The sequence below is a fragment of the Galeopterus variegatus genome, unplaced genomic scaffold (assembly GCF_000696425.1).
Source record: "Galeopterus variegatus unplaced genomic scaffold, G_variegatus-3.0.2 Scaffold14299, whole genome shotgun sequence".
In the NCBI taxonomy this organism is placed as follows: domain Eukaryota; kingdom Metazoa; phylum Chordata; class Mammalia; order Dermoptera; family Cynocephalidae; genus Galeopterus; species Galeopterus variegatus.
Window position 1 is genome coordinate 9,300 of NW_007740410.1, and position 20,802 is coordinate 30,101.

A 20,802-nucleotide genomic window follows, 5' to 3' on the forward strand; every position below is an offset into this window, starting at 1 on the left:
CAAAGTTGAATTTAATCTTCCCATGCCTACCTGTTCCCCAATGTTCATCACAGCACTCTTTACAATAGCTAAGAGTTGGAACCAGCCCAAATGTCCATCATCTGATGAGTGGATACAGAAAATGTGGTATATCTACACAATGGAATACTACTCTGCTATAAAAAAGAATGAAATACTGCTATTTGCCAACAGCATGGATGGACCTAGAGAAAATTATATCAAGTGAAACAAGTCAGGCACAGAAAGAGAAATATCACATGTTCTCACTTATTTGTGGGAGCTAAAAATAAATAAATATACAAACAATGGGGGGCGGGGAGGGAAGAAGACACAGCAATTAGAATTCTTGAAGTTGATATGACAAGCGAACAGAAAGGAGTTTGTTGGGAGGGAGGGGAGAAGGAGGAGGGAGGGAGGTTGCAGTAATTGGCCACAATAATCAACCACATTTGTATATTGACAAAATAAAATAAAGTTAGCAACAAAAAAAATCTTCCCATACCTGCTTTTTCTCCAGTGCTCCTGAGTCAGAATTGGGCTGCACCATCTTCATGGCTGCTCATGTCAGAAACCCATGAGCCATATTTGATGCCTCTTTTTTCTTTTCATTTCTTAGCAACCTGTCCACTACCTGTACAGTCAGTCACTGGGCTTATTGTTCTCAAATCCTGCAGTCTTCTCTATTGCCACTACCAGGACCCTAGTTTAGGCCATCATTATCTCCCTCCTCAGTTTTATCATGATAATCTTTCAAATGGTTTTCCTACTAGCAGTTTTTCACCTTCCAATCTATTTTTCGTCCTGCTTCCTATGTATTCTTTAAAGATACAGATTTATTTATGATATACTTCTGCTTAAAACCCAATAAAATCTTTCAGTACTCTAGGGCTAAAGACCAAAGTTCTTTCTCTGGCCTAAAAGGCTTTGCATTTCTGGCTCCTGCCTACTTCAGATTCAACACAGATCTTCTAGCTCCTTCTTTCGTCTGCTACGCTGGCCTTCTTTCAGTTCCACCAAAGCTGTGTTTTCTTTCCTGCCTCAGGTTTCTCACTTTCATACTTGCTATTTTTTCTGTCTGCCACACTGTACTCATTATTCATGTTTGTTTGGGGTCGACCCCGTGGCGTACTTGGGAGAGTGCGGCCCTGGGAGCACAGTGATGCTCCCATCGCGGGTTCAGATCCTATATAGGAATGGCCGGTGCGCTCACTGGCTGAGCGCAGTGCGGGCGACACCAAGCCAAGGGTTGCGATCCCCTTACTGGTCATGGAAAAAGACAAAAAAAAAAAAAAAATTCATGTTTGTTTGAATGTAATTTCCTTAAGGAAGCCTGGGTTAGAACCTCCTGTTAAACAGTTTAGTGGCATCTGCACGTTTTCTTTATGCTCATCTTACACTTATAATTGCTTGTACTATCTTTGGATTTCTTCCTACTAGACTCTAAGAAGTTCCACGAGGGTGAACAGTTGGTCTTGAATCTCAAAATCGTATCCAGTGCCTGACACATAGTAAGCGCTCAACACATGCTTATAAATGAGTAGGCAAATGTATAAAAATATTACAATATATATGCACACACACATATATATGCACATTGATTTGTGAGTGTATGTATACAGAAGTTTTTTAAAAAAATGTTTTACACTTGAGTATAATTTATCAGTGGTATATTTAGTAATTATATTTTGAAATTACTAGTATTTGTATTGGTGAGTATATATATGTATTTATCATGAATTCTATTTTATTATTTTGTTTAAAATGTACCACATCAGATACTGATCTGGTTCGGAGTTGTTGTGTCCCCTCTTTTATACCTTGTCCTCTGACCAGGTACTGTTAATCACTCTTATTCAAGGTAAAGAAACTGCTGCAATGAAAGCTGATCTCCTGAGGGCCAGGAATATGAAAAGGTACATTAACCAACTGACTGTGGCCAAGAAGCAGTGTGAGAAGAGAATCAGAATCCTGGGAGGTCCTGCCTATGACCAGCAAGATGAGGGAGCCACAGATGAGGGGGAAGGGCCTCAAAGCCAGAAGGTAGAATTTTTTAGTTTCTTGTTTTGACTATATCAAGTTTATTATAAACACCGATGTAACCACATACACAGTCTTTTAACTTTTTAGTATTTAACTTATGACACATGTTCCATAACTACAGACTCACATTTTTGCTATGTTACTTGGTGTCTGTGACTTCTGTGAATGGCAATAGGTTTGATAAGTAGGCATGGGGTGTGTGTATGCCTGCTTGTGTACATGTGTGTGTGTATTTTTCCATTGTCTTCGTCATCTCCCAGTCCCAGTGGAGCATATTTATATTTGCAAGGGCTCAATCAAGTCACCCATTATCAACTGGATAGAAATAACTATCAAGTATAAGGCATTTTTATAAGATATTTTACTTGACTCTTGCCACAATGCTATGAAATATCTACTTGATATTTTCACTTCTCAGGTGATGAAATGGTGGATTTAAGTAACTTGCCTAAGGCTACATAGATAGTACGAGGCACAACTAGGTAAAAAATCAGATCTGTTTGATTCACGGGTCTGAGTGCTTTCTCACTAATCTATAATATATCAACAGCTGTTTTTGTACAACAGAACTTTGGAATGTCTGCTGAAACCAAGTCCTTTTATCACAGAGCTTAGCCTTAGTTTAGTACCTGTCCTAATTCTCAAGGACCAGGCTTGTCTTCCCAGACGTTGAGTGTCCTAGGATTGAAGGAAACAGCCACAGTATTCCATAAGGAGCTTGGCTATACCAGCTGGGAACAGGAGTTCAAGCAAACACCAAACTCCTCTGTTGTTAGTGTCATTCAGCCACAGAGAAGCCAACACCAGTATAATTTAACCCTGGCTACAGCCTCTTATCTCACCTTTTCTGATTTTTAGTTTCTTGATCTTTTCCTATTCAGCTCTATGTTTGAGTTTAGATGCTTACCTGTGACTTTCCCCTGCCTCCCTATCCCAATGATGAGCTTTTACTTTTTCACTTATTCCTGGCCTGGTTTCCATTACAACCTCTTCAGGAAGGTTTTTGCCCAAAAAATCTTTGAACCAATCTTTGAACTGATCCCAGCATAGGCCAGAGTTCTGCAGCATCTTCACAAGCGGCATAAAAGCAGCTCTAAGGAACTCTTGTTTTATAGAAGAGTCCCCTAACCAATGGAGGTCTGTTTATTTTGCCATTAGCAAATGCACCTTTCTGAGATTTGGCTTTGTGGTCTACAGTGAAAACTTATCCTTTTGGTGAACCTTAGAGAGTAGATTGGGCAGGTTGAATATTGCTGCTCTGTCTCCTTTTCCTCAGTTTTTGGCCTCTTAAATAAATTTCTGGCCAAATTTATCATAGATGAGGTCTTATGTCTTGTTTATTCATTCACTTATTCATTTATTCAACTGACATTTACTGAGGGCCCACAGTCTCTTAGTTATATTGCTAGGTACTAGGATACAAAATTAATAAGATAGAATCTCTGCTCATGAAGAGTTCCACAAAATTGTAAAATAAAAAGGCAAATGATCCAATAGAAATATGAAACATATACCTAGGAGAGATACCTAATGGCTTGCTACCTAGTCAAAAGATGATATGCTTTAAGATATCATAGCACAGAAAAACTTTGAGAAAGATAAAGGAAGCTCCTTTTAGGAGTATTGAATGTGTTTTCAGTACAGGTTATCTGGCAGTGTTTACCAGAAGTAGACTTAATCCATTGCTAGCTCCATTTTTGATTTACTCTTCCAAGATATTCAGGAAAAGAGAAACCTATTTCTGTTGGCAACAGTTTATTTATCAGAGTAAAATCTTTTTTTTTTTAAGTCTTCAGGCAGGAAGACTCAGATATTATATAATTCCAATATTTATTGTGGTCTGCTCTTCTAACAGTAAGACTTTGGTTAGTTTGGGGCTGTTCTGATATCTCGTAAGAGTATAGAGCACTTTTGCTGTGACCTAATCATATCTGATCCAGAGGAATTACCATTAACTTTATTTCAGGACTTAGACTTCCAACACCAAGGTCAAGGGTTTAGATCCCCGTACCTTCCAGCCACCAAAATAAAGAATTTAGACTCTTAAATTAGCTGAATCTTCCAGTTAAAAGAAAGATTGTCAGAGTGAATTTTTTAAAAGGCAAGGCTTAATTATATGCTGTTTACAAGAAACTAAATATAAAGGCACAGATAACTTGAAAGGAAAAAGGAAAAAGACATGCCAAGTAAACACTGAGCGTAAGAAATCTAGAGTAGCTGATATTAATGTCAGACAAAGTAGACTTCAGAACAAGAAATATAACAAGAAATTAACAACGTTTCATTATGATAAAGAGGTCAATTCATCAAGAAGACATAATAATACTAAATATGTATGCTCATTAAGAAACCTTTAAAATACATGAAGCAAAAACTGACAGAAGTGAAAGAAGAAAAAAAATCTATATACTTGGAGATGTTAACCCCCTTCTCTCAGTAATTGATAGAACAGGTAAACAAAATTGGTAAGGATTCAGAAGACTTGAACAACTCTAATAACCAGCTGAAATTAGTGGACATTTATAGAACATTCGACCTAACAAGAAAATATATGTTTTTCTCAACTATATATTGACATTTACCAAGGAAAACTATATTGCTCAGTGATAAAACAAGTCCTAACAAATTTAAAAGGATTAAAGTTATATAGAGTTTGTTCTCTGACCACAATAGAATTAAAATGGAAATCAATAATAGAAATAGATTTGAAAAATTCTCAGATATTTGGAAATGTAAACAACCTATCTAAATAAGGCCTTAGTCAAAGAAGAAATCATAAGAGAAAATAGCAACTAATGTGAATGAAATGAAAATGAAAGTACATTATATCAGTATTTGTGAGATGTAGTTAAAGCAGTAGAATACTTTTTAATGCTTATTTAGAAAAGAAGAAAAGTCTGAAATCAGTGGTCTAAGCTTCCACCTTAAGAAGCTACAAATTAAAACTAAAGTAACTACGAGGAAGGAAAGAGAGAAGATACAAATTACCAATGTTAGGAATGAGAGACAGACATCACTATAGATTGTACATACCTTAAAAGGATAACAAAGGAATATTTATGAACAACTTTAAGCCAATAAATTTGACAATTTAATCGAAAGAGACTAATTCCTTCAAAGACATCAAGTACCAAAACTGATTCAAAAAGAAATAGAAAATCTAAATAGCCCTAGATGTATTAAAGAAAATGAACATATAATTTAAAACCTTTCCACAAAGAAAACAAATTCCTTCAAAGACATCAAGTACCAAAACTGATTCAAAAAGAAATAGAAAATCTGAATAGCCCTAGATGTATTAAAGAAAATGAACATATAATTTAAAACCTTTCCACAAAGAAAACTGGTGAATTCTGTTAAACATTTAAGGAAGAGATAATACCAATCTTAACAAAACTCTTTCAAAAAATGGAGAAGGGAACTCTTCAACTCAACATAGGTCACCAGCATAACTTTGATACTAAACCAGGGAAAAATATTATAAGAAAAGAGAACTATAGACCAATATCCCTCATGACTCTAGATAGAAAAGTCCTTAACAATATATCAGCAAATTAAATTCAGCAACCTATAAATAGAAAAATAACTTCAATATATATTTTCCTTACTGTGGGTTCTTAACATAAACATTGTGTACTTCATTTATTTGCAGTGCTGTTTTCAAGGCTTGATGGAATATTTATTTTTTGAACAGCTTTATTAAGGTATAATGACACACAATACATATTTAAAGTATGCAGTGCAAGTTTTGCCATGTGTATATACTCATGAAACCATCACTGCAATCAAGATAGTAAATATATCCAACACCCGCAAAAGTTTCCTCATGCTCTGTAGTTTCTCTTTATACCCCAGTTGAAATCCACTGCTCATCCTTTCATCTATGTTCACTCAAATGGAAAGTGACCTCTTAACTATTCTGATTTTTGGCATCTGCCAGTGCCTTCTCTATCTTAGCCAAAATCCTGTTTCAGTTTCTTTATATTTGTTTTTATTGTTGTCTGTTGTGATTTACATCAGCTATCATAAGTCTACAACAATCTGTAAAGTAGGTGGCATTATCCCCATTTTATGGGTGAAGAAACTGAGGCTCAGACTGATGGAGTAACATGGAGCTCACAGGACTGGAAGGTAGCAGAGTCAGTATTCAAACCTAGGTATGTCTAGCTCCAAAGCCTGATCAATTTTAACTTCACGGTATTACCTTCTGTCTTGCTTTCATCCCAACATGAAAACAAAACATTTATACTGTTTTATTTTTTGCAAGGTAGCAATTCCCAAATAGCACAAAAATGGAAAGATGGAAGGAAGAATTTAAGAAAAAATAAAGGAGGGTCCTAAGGCAGGAGCTGAGTGCCAGCCCCCTGTGTCTAGATACAGGCAAGAAACAGTGTACACCAGGGGTCCTTAGGCAGGAGCCAAGGACACCATCCCCAGGAGCACACTGAAAACAGCACTTCCATATGGGGTGGCTCACTATAGCCCACCACCACAGCCACGGCTGCTGCAAAAGCAGCAGATGCCACAGCAGTAGCCACAACTACCATGGAGGCGGCCCACCAGACACTCATGTACATTGACACAAGGAGAGTCACCAGTGGAGTCCAGAAAAAAAAAGAGGACGTCTGTCTCCTCAAAGCCCACTTCAAAGTAATAGAAGAAACAATTGCTCTACCAGCTGGCCAGACATAAAGGTAGAGATACTAGAAATACGAAAACTCAAGAAAATATGACACCACCAAAAGAATATAGTAATTTTCAAATACCAGACCCTATAGAGCAGTGACTTGAAGTGACTGAAAAGGAATTCCAAGCAACAATCTTTTTTTTTTTTTCTTTTTTGTCTTTTTTCGTGACTGGCAACGGATCGCAACCCTCAGTGTCGCGCCCGTACTGGACCGGGACCGGCTACGGGATCGCAACCCTCGGTGTTGCTCCCGCACCTCGCTCAGCCAGTGAGCGGCTGGTCTGTATGTGGGATCCGAACCCTCAGCGGGAGCGCCGCTGCGCTTCCCAAGCAGCGCACTGTAGCAGTGCGCCACCGGGCCAGCCCCCAAGCAACAATCTTAAGGAAACTGACTAAGATAGGAGAAGACTCAGATAACACAATGAAACAAACAAAAAAATCTGGGATATGAAGGAAGAAATTTACAAAGAGATTAATACCTTAAAAAATAATATAGCATTTTAATATAGGTGTTTATAAGTATAAATTTTCCTCTAAGCACTGCAAAAAACATCTGGGATATGAAGGAAGAAATTTACAAAGAGATTAATACCTTAAAAAAGAATATAGCATTTTAATATAGGTGTTTATAAGTATAAATTTTCCTCTAAGCACTGCAAAAAACCAACAAAAAACCTAGATAGTAGTTACTGTAACAGTTCAGTTGTTACAGGACTGGAAAGAGGATTCTTATTTGCTTGCTCCCGAGAAAATGCTATAGGTTCAATTGTTCATTGACTTCAAAGGCTGCCCAGTTTTCTTGTACCAAAATTTAGTTTTTCAGAACATGAATTGATAACAAAGATGTTGAACATAGGAGAATTTAGGCAATTGTGTTCATCATTGCATTCATAAGAATTAACTGCATGGCAATTAATAAACACGGTTTACATGGGCTTTTTTTTGTATGTGTGTGCTCTTAAGAAAAGTCTGCCACTAAAAAAAAATTTTTAATTAGCTAGTCAATTTCTTTTCTTTTTGTTTGAAATTATAAAACAGTAGGTTGTAATTGATAGCTTAAATTAGCTCTATGTATGTACAAAGAAAGAAATTGTAAAAGATTATTAGCATATAAAAAACAAAAGAAAAAATAAAGGGAGAAAAGGAAATGAATATATATGGGGCTTGGAAATCTAAGAATAAATTTCTGGCCTTTTCTTTAAGGCCAATTTGCATATCTATTTATTTGATCCAGGGCCAATCCATAATGAACAATATTGAGTGTAGCCTAGGACTCTGTACTTGGGTTTGAAGGTTCCCTGATTCTTTCTGTTGCTGCTGGAGTTGTTGACCTGTCTTCTCTAGACAAAGTTGATATCGGTTCCAGTTCAGTTAAGCCTCTTTGGAGGCTTATGATTAATCATATGTGCATATGATTAAGATTTGTACTTCAAGATGCTTCTCTAGTAAGGTTTATACAATGTAAAGACAGATGTTATAATGTTCCACAGTTAGTAAACTAACTGAATACTAATGGTCTGAAATATTTGTGGAAACTAATTTTTAATGGTCTGTAGCAAGAGATGGTCATTTCCTTTAATTAGTTAAGAGAAGTTGTTAGAAAATGCCTTCCCCTTTCTGCCAGTAAAACATATTAGTGAGGGTTTATTGTCTGTGGTAGAGGAGTTGAGTGTCTGTTGATCATACGCACTTGATTTTAGGAATATCTTACTGGTATTACTTCTGAAAATTTGCTAACTGCCATAATACTAATTTTAAGAAAATCAAGATATAAGTTTTTATTTAATTATATTGAGTCCAACTTATTAAATATACTTTTTTATTACTCACTGGAACTAAGGATACGGGCCTTAAATTCCTTCTAAATTAATGTGAGGCATTTCTCCTGATTAATTGAGTCATGCATTATTATGAAGTTCATCTGCTTTCTCACATTACAGCAGTTTGTGCTCAAGATTGTTTCTACTATGTCTTCAGAGGGGTTGCTTTGGCTTTTTCTGTGAGCATGCAAAATAGTAAGCAAAGGAGTAGATGAATTGATTTTGGTACATACCATACAATGGAATATTATGGACCAATTAAAATGATGCTTACAAAAGGTTTTTTAATGAATGTGATATTGTAAAGGCAAGATATGAAATCATTTGTAGATTCCACATATATATAAAAATAAGATGGAAAGCAAAAATGCCAAGCTGTTAGACTCCAGCTTCCTGGTCTTTTATACATTTCTCTTCAATTTTATTATTGACACCTATTGCTTTTAGCATAGAATGTACATCCCATAGAGCAGTGATTTTTATCTGTTGCATTCCCTAGAACTGTGCCTGGTACCATGTAGAATGCTGAATAAGTCTTTGTTGAATGAGTGAATGATTAATAGAAAACTGGTATTTTTTAATATGTGCATTTTGAATATTCAGTAAGCTTTATTTCATTTTAAATTTAGGAAGGTGATAGCAGAGATATTTCAATTTACCAGGGTTGCTATATTACATTGGCTTTGAAAAATGCATTTTTTCCCTGAATGTAGAAATTAATTCATTGGAAATTAAAGCAAACTGATATTTAAAATTTGATTTTAAAAAAACTTTTCTTAAATTCCCTTAATAGATTCTTCAGTTTGAAGATATCTTGGCCAATACTTTCTACCGAGACCACTTTCGAATGTACATGGAAAGGATGGACAAGAGAGCTCTGATTAGTTTTTGGGAGTCTGTGGAATATTTGAAGAATGCCAACAAGGTAGTGTTTATAGGCCCAAATGAATACTAATCACCACCTGATGAAAGCATGCATGTTAGGCAGTGTCCGTTTTTCTCAATGAAGCTGTAAGATAAGTATGCATTAAAGGAATATTTGAACCAGATAACAATAGTGGCATTATGTTCTAGCTGTAGTGGCAAATAAAATTACATCGTATTTTTACAGAAGATTCTTTGGAATGTATAGTCAAGGGGGAAAAAAAAGATTTATAAATGTATCAAGAGATTAAATTCAGTTTCAGGTAGTTATTTTTTAACACATTATAAAAAGGCATGTAAATATCCACATTGCTATTATAACTAAGTTGGTCTTGTCACCTACACCTCAGTCTCATAATCTTGCCATTTGTAATATCATAGTGTGCATTTTTTGCATAACTCCTCTCCTGTTTCTTTTAAAATATGATTGAGTAAAGGAACATAAAAAACATTTTGGTTACACATGCTGCCTCTTACAACAAAGAACCTAACAATAAAGATTGCACTTCTCATTTGGCAAATTCTCAATATATATTTAAGAATTAAAGAATGTGTATAGGGCCGGCCTGGTGGCGCACTGGGTACAGTGCGGCGCTTGGGAGCACGGCGGCGCTCCTGCTGAGGGTTCGGATCCCATATAGAGACTAGTCCGCTCACTGGTTGAGCGTGGTGCGGGTGCGACACCGAGGGTTGCGATCCCGTTGCCGGTCGCGGTACGGGCGCGACACCGAGGGTTGCAATCCCATTACCGGTCACGAAAAAAGACAAAAAGGAAAAAAAAAAAAAAAAGAATGTGTATAATTCTTTGTGTATATATATGTATGTATATGTCTATAAACATACATAACAATGTGTAACATACATATATGACATATGTATTACATCAGTGTGTAACATTTTGAAAGGTTTATTAAACAAAGAATTTTGTACATGAATTACTCATTTGCATATGAATGTTGCTAGAGCAGAATACCAATTTAAAATACATTATATGTCACAATCTACATTGTTTAAAGAATTAAACTCAGTCTTGTAGTATTTTTAAATCCTCTTCTTAGGAATGCCTTTCATTGCTAATTTACAAGCCACAAATTACCTCATTTTATCCAATATTGTATTTGCCAACTTTATTACTTATTTTAATCAACAGGCTTGACTCCAAATGACTTTTGGCTGCTCCCAAAAGAATATTGTAAAGAGCAATCTAAAGTACTGAAGACAATCTGAAAAATTTCAATGGAATAAGAGCATATAACTTCCTCAAAATAGCCATATTTTGACCTAGCAACACTGCTTTGGATGTAAAAGTTCTGGGTTGTTTGTTAAATTAGTCATATTCATTAAGTTGTATGTCTTTGTTTTTATAATACTGTTGAAAACTTTGTATAACATTTTTAGAGTTAATGAAATGCCTCTAGAGGAAATATAAAGATTATATTAATCAGGAGAGATGCTTGTATTTCTGAAGTAGGCTGATGATGACCCAAGTGTACTGCTTAAGGCTAAGCTGTCCAATATAAGTTTGATTACAATGTAATCATTCTCAAGAATGTTTTTCTTGTTTTTGAAAATTAAACAATTATTACAATGACTTCTTGGGTGAGAAATGGCACTTCCAGTTATATTTATTAGATAAAAAGTCAAATTGATTTTAGCTTATAAATTGTATCCCTGTGGAATTGAGATTTATGAAAAGGAATCTAGTGCAGGAAGAGAACTGTTCTCATTTTTTTTTTCCCCCAGTGTTTAAAAGAATTACAGATATTAACTGTTTTACATAAAGTGTTTGTTTTAAGGAACCATTTGTTGTTTCAGGGTCTGACCTTTACCCCTTGTCCCTGAATGTAGAAACAAAAGCCTAAGCCCCACCAGTACCAGTACCAGGGTACATCCTAAGTATCTTCCTTCCAGCTTTAAATTGTAGGAAATTCAGAGGAAAAAATTTCTCCCAGAGATAATATTACTTACCTTTCTTTTTTGTCATCTCTCTGTCTTTTCAGAATGAAATTCCACAATTAGTTGGTGAAATTTATCAGAATTTCTTTGTAGAGAGCAAAGAAATAGCTGTGGAAAAATCACTGTACAAAGAAATCCAGCAATGCCTTGTAGGAAATAAAGGTACTGAGGTGTTCTACAAAATCCAAGGAGAAGTTTATGAGACCCTAAAGGACAGGTATTACCCTTCATTTATTGTCAGTGACCTGTATGAGAAATTGATGATAAAAGAGGAAGAAAAACATGTCTCACAGTTGATTTCCAACAAGGATGAAATGGTGAGTCACATTTAACTTTCTGCTGTCTTTTCAGTGGATAAGCTTTAAATGTGATTAGGTGGGCACGTATTGTATGAGACAAATTTGATTCATACCTTCATCTTTTAACACACAGGATTTTAAGGAGAATAAAAAGAAAACTTGAATTACCTTGTTATTTCTGGTCTTATGCACTTCTTTCTTCCCTTTTTTGTTTTTCTGACTAACTTGCAACCACCTGCTAGCATTGAATCAGAGACCTCCCTGCCATCTGTCTGCCTCTGTCCTTCCTCCATCACCTGCATCGCCCTGTTTGACTCTTGAAAAGTGAGGGCAGAAAATCTGTGACATATGACATTTGGGGCTTAGGACAGCCAAGAGAATCAGTAGGACTATAGTCGAGCACCAGAACAGAGAAGGGATGGGGAAAAAATGAGGATAGGAAGGGAATATGGGAGGAACTATGGGAAATATTTTGGAGTTTAAACAAATCAGATGAATTTAAAATGCTCCAAATGAAGCGTAGCTAAGCCATTCTTTAAGTCTAATTTTCTTATAATGTACTGGATAATTTTGGATAGCTCTAGTTGCCATCTCTCGTTTACTATTAGGGCCTTATATGAGTTTTAAGATCTGTATGAAGAAAGACAAAGTGTTTTATAGTCATCTTACACAGAAGGATTATAATTTATCTTGGATTTTTTCTTTCTGCCCAGTTCACTGTCTCTCTAGCCCTGAGGAATCAAATGCTTGCTTTTGACGCTATGAGAAGTCAGCTTGAGGCCTCTGAACTGTTGTTAAATCGTATAATCTTCATTTAGATTTTTTTTTTAGTTTTGTTACTTCATTTTTATACATAAAATTACTGAGCTCATTGGTCCATAACTATTACTCATTTCTCTTTATTTTTGATAGGTCACAGTTTGTTTTAACTATGTTATCTTTCTACTTCAAAAATTAAAGTAGTTAATATTACAACAAATGCTGTAAAAGAGATTACTTAAATCAAAACATCAATACCCAACAAATAAATTGAATAAAGACTTGAATTGACAGTTGATGTGAGAGGTAACAGGAAACAAACATGAAGAAATGTCTACCTTCACTTCGGATTCAAAGAAGGCTAACATACATTACTGACCTTTTTGAGCTCCCACTCTTTGTTTCAGTAATCCCTAGAAATGGGAACTTCTGGAAATTTATCCTAAGAACAGAATTAAAATGTAGAAAAAAAGTTTATGCATGACGGAGTTTGTTTTAGTACATCTGGGATAGGAAAAAAGGAGAATCAACCCATAGGAGGAGCAGCAATAGGAATATGCCTCACTAAGTTATCAGTGCAATAGAATACAATGCAGCCATAAAAATTTTAATTTGAAGACTATACTACCCTAAAAATAGGCAGCATTATATGTTACATGGAAAAGGCAGAATATCCACTTGAATGAGTACAAAGTGTAGAATTATGTTATAAAATGTGTAATTATAGATGAGTGGAAAGAACATACAACAATGAAAACAGCTTGTTTTTCTATTACTATCAATACTTTATTTTCCTTTGAAAAAAGTTTAATTTACTATTTGTTATAATTAATAAAAATTAGAAGAAAAAATCTTGAAGAAAGTTAAGGAATAAACAAACCAAAAGATAGTTCTCAGCAGTTCTTCTCAGTGCCCTGCATGCCATTGCTGCGCATGAATCTAATTAGTATGCTGTCTGATGATCCATGCAGATTTTTCCAAGTGACATGGTTCTTTATGAATCTTAAGTCATTTTCAAATGCTAACTATTTTACTTGTACAATAATCTACCTACTGATTTGTAAAATACATCTTCAAGAGAAGGACTGAACAAAATATATACTGAACATTCTTTTACTAGTGGAAATTTGGAAATTTTATTTTAAAGGGACTTGCATGAGTTTTTCATTATATTCTTAGAAGACCGGAAAGAAGCCAAATCTCAGTGTCTTTGTTAAAAATTAAGTAAAGAATATTCAGGTTTATTTGGGAAGATAATTCAGATGCTTTTCCTTGTTCCATGCAGATTCCCTTGGATGTGCCATTTAGGAAATAATGGCATGGAATTTCCCCCCCTTCTTCAGGTGGTTGTTTGTTTTTCCACTACAATTGTAAATACCAGTTATTTTGGTTCCAAATACTTTTGATTTTTCTCTTTGCTGATAAAAAAGCAGTGTGTTTCTAAGCTTTCTACTATAGTATTCTTTCCTTACTGGAATCTAGCACTTTGGAATAGTGTAATGATGTAGAATCTATATAATAGATAATAATTACCGAATTTTCTATCATTTTAAGATATGGTGGTATGAACTTTTTCCCCTAGAGCCCAGGAGGTGAGACTGGTGAGGAAGCTGCAGATGGAAGTACCAGCCGGATTAACGAACAAGCCAGTTTTGCCGTAAACAAACTTCGAGAACTAAATGAGAAACTTGAGTATAAAAGGCAAGCTCTAAATTCTATTCAAAATGCACCAAAACCTGACAAGAAGGTAACTCTTTCACTTTCAAGGTTGTTTTTGAAAGTTTCTATTTGTTTAATTTAATAAAGAGGAGGTTTGGATTTATGTTGAGAAGTGTCAGTTTCTTTAAAAAGAATTTTTAACTGTGAGCAAGTTCCTTTGTTACTTTTTTATATGCTTCTAGGATAGAATTAGAAAAGCATTTGTTTTTAATCTTTTATGATTTGGAGATCTTTCTGAGTCATAGCTGTGAGTAACTCTGTGTTCTTTGTATCTGGCTTGTCTATAGTACCTTTGGGGAAGGGGATTAAGCTTTCTCTTGTGCCAAAGTCATTTCTGGAAGTTAATACTCATCAGGATAATCTTTTGAAGAAATTTTCTTTTAAGTGCCAAATACAATTTAGAGAACCTCACAGAATTGTGAAAGAAAGAAATTATCTTGCTAAAAGCCAACGGAATTTGGAAGTTTGAAAATATAAACAGCATTTCACTAATTGGCATTTCTCAAAACCAAACTGTGGTGTGGCTTTTTGCTTTGTGTTTATGCCTCTTTGGAGTCCACCCAGGTTTCTTTAATATAGGTATGGCTGACACTCTTTGGTCTGCCAAATTGATCTCCTCTGGCACTTTCTGAATGTGTGTTTGAGGGTTTCAAGTGGGACAACAGGAAAGCAACTTTGAATAAAACAATTTCAATGAGTCACATTGGGTTTTCAGTGAACATGTGCCTAATGCCATTGAACCTTCTCTAGTACTTCTTTTGTGGACATTTAGATGCTTTTGTAGTAGAATATTCCTGAACCAAGAAGAAACCAAATATGAGCCTCTCAACAATTTACTGTCAAAATATCTATTCATTTATAATCCAGTTACTGTCTAGTTAAACAAATGGGTTTTCTTTAAAAAAGAAAAAACAAAGAAAGCCCTGCAAAGGTGTATATTCTTTGTTAGTAGTAATCTTCTTACAAAATTGTGAGGGAAAAGGAAGTTTAATATGAAAGTCACTTTAATAATCATTAATGGTACTCTGAAAAGGAAACAAATAGCTAGGTTTCATGGACAGTCATAAGAAATAACTTCATTCTCCCCCTTACGTGAAACCCTGCAGTCTTCCCAGTGACAAGAACATCTTTGAAATGCTACACGGAATTAGCTGGCCTGGTAGATAATCAGTATCTGTAATATGGCATGTTCTTTAAGAACAGTTATCTTATTTATTCTGGATTCACCTTCTTATAAATTGAAATGTATTTATGGGTAATAGTGTGAAAGATGAGCTAGAGAATGTTCATTAAAATATTTTCTGTTTGGTTCATTTTTCGAAAGACATTCTTCAGCCTTTCTTAAAAGAACTTCTAATAACGTTGGAATAAACATTCTGAACTATAATTATATGAAAGAATTCTGAAGAAATTTGGAGAGATTGACTGATATTATGGCTTAATTGGAGCACTACTCTGATTGTAGTGAAGGCAGTCTACATTTCCTGTTAAATCAAATTGTGCTCAGCACTTGTGTACAGGGCTCAAAGACCTCTAAGGATGAAAGGGACCTGATAACTTCTCTCCAGAAAGAGACATCATCCTCTTTTTATGTCTTCACTCATGTTGGTAAAAATAAAATATTATATCTAATAATTAGTTAATTTTTTAAAAAACTTAAGACTGATGTTGAAAAAGTTTTGGCCATCTAGCAATGAACACGCCTCTAAGGATGAAAGGGACCTGATAACTTCTCTCCAGAAAGAGACATCATCCTCTTTTTATGTCTTCACTCATGTTGGTAAAAATAACATATTATATCTAATAATTATTTAATTTTTTAAAAAACTTAAGACTGATGTTGAAAAAGTTTTGGCCATCTAGCAATGAACACACACCAAGAAAAAATCTTGTAATAGAAGGGCTTTTTCTGGACTAAATATCTAATTATGAATCAGATCATTTTCCCATGCATATATGGTGGTGCACACTTTCCCCTCAATAAAGAGAGCCAGGGGTTTGCTTAACCGTCTTTCTTCTCTCACAGATCTTTACACCAGCAGCGTAATTAGCTACTGGTGTAAAGTTAGCCTTTCAACTTGATTTCTTGAAGTCTCCTGCCCAGGTTTTATTTATTCTCTACAGAGATTTTGTGAGTCTGGAGCCAAACTGTCCAATTCTAGGTTAATACTGGGAGTAAATCATTAACCATGAAGAATCTCAGTAACAGAAATGATGAGTAAATGCGTGATGTGGTGCTCGTCACTGCGAAGAGTCAGTGAGGCATAGAGTCCAACACCTGCCCTTAGGGAGCAAACATGCCAGTATGGAATTAAAACATATTCACACGAAAATAGAGCAGGAAGTCCCAGCCCCTATTGATGATAAAATGCAGGGAAATGGCATACACCAGGAGTGCTTCCTGCAGGCTTTCTAGGAAAGGAAAGAGACCTTGCAGACTGCATGTTCAGGAGTTTGGGGGCAAAGCTATGTCCTCAAACTGCAAAGTTACATAACCCTATAGGTTTTCTCATAAAAGAGATCCAAGGAGATGGTAAGCATAACATGTTCTAAAAAATATTTATATTTTAAAATTGTGGTAAAATATATATAACAAAATTTACCATTTTAACCATTTTTAAGTTTACAGTTCAGTGGCATTAAGAATATTCACGTTGTTTTGCAATCATCACCATCATTCATCACCAGAACTTTTTTCATCATGAAGAACTGAGTCTCCATACTATTGAACAGTATAGCTCTTCATTTTCTCCTCCCCATCTCCTGGAAACCACTATTCTACTTTCTGTCTCTATGAATTTAACTTACCCTAAGTACTTCATATGAGTGGGATCACACAGTTATTTATACTTTTGTTACTGTCTTATTTCACTTGGCATAATGTCCTCAAGGTTCATTCATATTGTAGCATGTGTCAGAATTTCATTCCTTTTTAAGGCTGAATAATATTCCATTGCATATACATACCACATTTTGTTTTGTATATCCATTGATAGACACTTGGTTTGCATCCACCTTTTGGCTATTGTGAGTGATGCTGCCATGAATGTGGGTGTACAAATATCTCTTAGAGATCCTGCTTCCAATTCTTTTGGGTATATACCCAGAAACGGAATTGCTGTGCCATATGGTAATTATGTTCTTAGTTTTTTGAGGAACCATCATACTGTTTTCCACAGTGTCTGCACCTTTTTACATTCCCATTGACAGTGCACAAGGGTTCCAGTCTCTCCATATCCTCACCAATGCTTGTTAATTTCTTTGTCTCTTTCTCTCTTTCATTCTTTAATTCTTTCTTTCTTTCTTAGTAGTTAATTCTAATAGGTGTGAGGTGGTATCTCATTTGTAGTTCTGATTTGCTTTTCCCTAGTGATAGAGATGTTGAGAATCTTTTCATGTGCTTATTGGCTATTTGTATTTCTTCTTCGGAGAAGTGTCTATTCAAGTCCTTTGCCTATTCTTTAACTGGGTTGTTTGTTTTTTGTTGTTGTTGAGTTTTAGTAGTTTTCTCTATATGTTCTGCACGTTAAACCTCTATCAGATATGTGATTCGCAAACATATTCTCCCATTTTGTGCTTTGCCTTTTTACTGTGCTGACATTGTTCTTTGATGCACAAAAGTTTTTAATTTTGATGAAGTTAAGTTTGTATTTTTTTTGTTGTTGTTGCCTGTGCCTTTAGTGTCATAGCTAAGAAATCATAGCCAAATCTAATGTTATAAAGCTTTTCCCCTATGTTTTCTTCTAAGAGCTTTATAGGTTTTAGCTCTTATGTTTAGGTCTTTGATCCATAATCGTTGTATGTAGTGCTAGGTAAAGATCCAACTTCATTCTTTCACATGTGAATATTCAGTTTTGCCAGCACCATTTGTTGGAAGACTGTCTTTCCCCATTGAATGGTCTTGGCAGCCTTGTTGGAAATCATATGACCATACATGTGAGGATTTGTTTCTGGGCTCTCTGTTCTATTCCGTTGATCTATATATCTGTCTTTATGTCAGTACCTCACTTTTTTGATTTCTATAGCTTAGTTGTAAGTTTTGAAGTCAGGAAGTGTGAGCCCTCTAACTTTGGTTCTTCTTTTGCAAAATAGTTTTGGCAATCTGGGGTACCCTGAGATTCCATATGAGTTTTAGGATAGATTTTTCTGTGTCTGCAAAAATGTCATTGAAATTTTCATAGGGATTGCATTTAATCTGTAGATTGCTTTGGGTAATATTGACATTTTAACAATATTAAGTATTCTAATCCATGAACATGGATATCTTTACAAACATTTGTCTTTAATTTTTTTAATCAATAGTTCTATAGTTTTCATTGTAGAAATCTTTTAAAAACTCCTTGGTTAATAACTGAGGTTTTGGGGGTTTTTTGTTTGTTTGTTTTTTGTTTTTTTTGATGCTATTGTAAATGGAATTGTTTTCTTAATTGGGGTTTTTTTTTGTTTGTTTGTTTTTTGTTTTTTTTGATGCTATTGTAAATGGAATTGTTTTCTTAATTTCTCTTTTGGATTGTTTATTGTTGTGTATTCAGTTGTGTATAGAAACACAACTGATTTTTGTGTGTTGATTTTTGTATTCTGCTACTTTGCTGAGTGGCATAGTTTTGAGGTGTTTTAATAACTCTCAGGATATTTTCCTTGTGGCAGATTGTTTCCAAGTTGAAGGATGAAATAATTCTAATAGAGAAAGAACGCACAGACCTTCAGCTGCACATGGCAAGAACAGACTGGTGGTGTGAGAACCTTGGTATGTGGAAAGCCTCCATCACCAATGGAGAGGTAGGTCTGATTGCTTTTCCTCCCAATTTATTTTAAAAGTTTGACTTTGTAAGACAAGATTTTGTCCTAGAGAATCAAGATTGAGGATAGAAAACTTACATTCATTCTTTTAGAGCACATTTGTCCTACCTTCCTTAAGCCATATTTTCACTCCAGTTTGCCTATGACTGGGAACTATACTAGGCTGCTTGGTATAGCTTTGCTGTCACTCCACTTCAGACAGAAAGTTATCCTTGTTCACTGGAATTGTAAGCAACTTTGATATAGGAACATTTAACGTCCTTGAATTACCAATAAATTTTTCCATTGAGGATTGAAATAAAATGGAAAGCACTTTTTGAAACTTGGAGATGAAAAATTAAAATTTAAGTGCATCTGATTGTTCCATGCTGCTGACTTCAATTGCTTAAATCTCAGAAGCTCTGAGATCTTTACTTGTGAATATTTTTCTTTGAATTATTCTGCTGTTCTTTGAGGGATATGGAATAACAGTTTGCAGGATATACTGTATCCCTTTTCATTTGTCTATAAAAATAATTTCATTTAGGAGGAAAGATTCTTATAGGCATTTACATTGTTATTGCTGACAACTCCTCCCTTCCCACCTGCCCTACCATCAGTCATGTGGAAACCTGGAGATAAAAGTCATGGCCACCATATTATATATGAATAACAACATCCTCAGCAAGATAGTGTTAATATTTTGCCTCATCCTTGTTTCAGATGGCTCGTCTTTGTTCCTCCCTGTCTTTCCCATCTACCCAGTGGCTTGACACTCTTACTAGGGAGGAGGGCTTAAAATTCACAACCTTAAATTCACCTCTAGACTAGATAGCAAAACAAAGCATGTTCTCTAAGAGCTACCCTAAAAAAAACAAACAGTACTTGACAGCTTAACCAAGTGCCCTCTGTATGTCTTTGGCACTTGCTGGTACTCCTGTTAAGCCAAGCTGCAGAGCAGTATACCTTTTTTGAGGGAAGGAAGAGAGCAGTGGATCAGGGAAGGTTGTGTTCAACCTTGGAATTGCATATAGAAACTCTTGGTAATTGCAGATGGAGGTATCATTTAGGTGGAAGTCTAGAAAGGTGATAGGGTCCCATGGTATGTATGTCAAAAGATAGAATAGGAGGCTTGTGGGAGAGAGAGAACACAAATTGTGCCACCCGTTTGGTTTTGCTTAGAGCTGCCTCTGGCATTTCATAGTGTATTAAAATTGTCTTCCAGGGCCGGCCCGGTGGTGCACTCGGTTGAGTGCGGCACTTGGGAGTGCGGCGGCGCTCCCGCTGAGGGTTCGGATCCCATATAGAGACCGGTCTGCTCACTGGTTGAGCGCGGTGCGGGCGTGACACCAAGGGTTGCGATCCCGTTGCCGGTCGCAGTACGGGCGCGACACCGAGGGTTGCGATCCTGTTACCGGTCATGAAAAAAGACAAAAAGGAAAAAAAAATTGTCTTCCAAAGGCAAATACTGAGGGAGAGAGAGAGTGGAAGCCCTCACAAGGCACTTTGCCCTGGTAGTCACTTCTTATTCAGGAGCTTGCAATGGTACTATGGTCACTGAAAAGGTAATAGAAATGGAAACAGAGGGGTCACCTGATTGCCAGAGCTCACAGACTAGTCCTACATAGGAATGCGTGGAAGATGTGTTTACATCAAGCCAGACTCTCCTTAGTTCTGATCCTGAGTGACCCGCTTACTAGATGTGTGGTCGTAGGAAAGTCAGTTACCCTGTCTGTGCCTCTACTTCCCCCATTCTTATGTGGGATAATAGTCCTACCTTACAGGGCTCAGCCGGTGCTCAATAAATCTTGCATCTCTT

General features: G+C 35.8%; 1 protein-coding gene across 1 annotated transcript; it reads left to right on the forward strand.

The window, feature by feature from the left end:
• Positions 1 to 1,863: 1,863 nt before the first annotated feature.
• On the forward strand, positions 1,864 to 18,983 carry LOC103581918 (sorting nexin-25-like; the record flags this gene model as incomplete). The annotated part of the gene is made up of 5 exons (XM_008563628.1): positions 1,864 to 2,040; positions 9,341 to 9,472; positions 11,472 to 11,744; positions 14,068 to 14,232; positions 18,852 to 18,983. Coding segments are annotated over exons 1-5 (867 nt in total), but the record flags the coding sequence as incomplete, so codon positions are not given.
• Between the last annotated feature and the right edge of the window lie 1,819 nt (positions 18,984 to 20,802).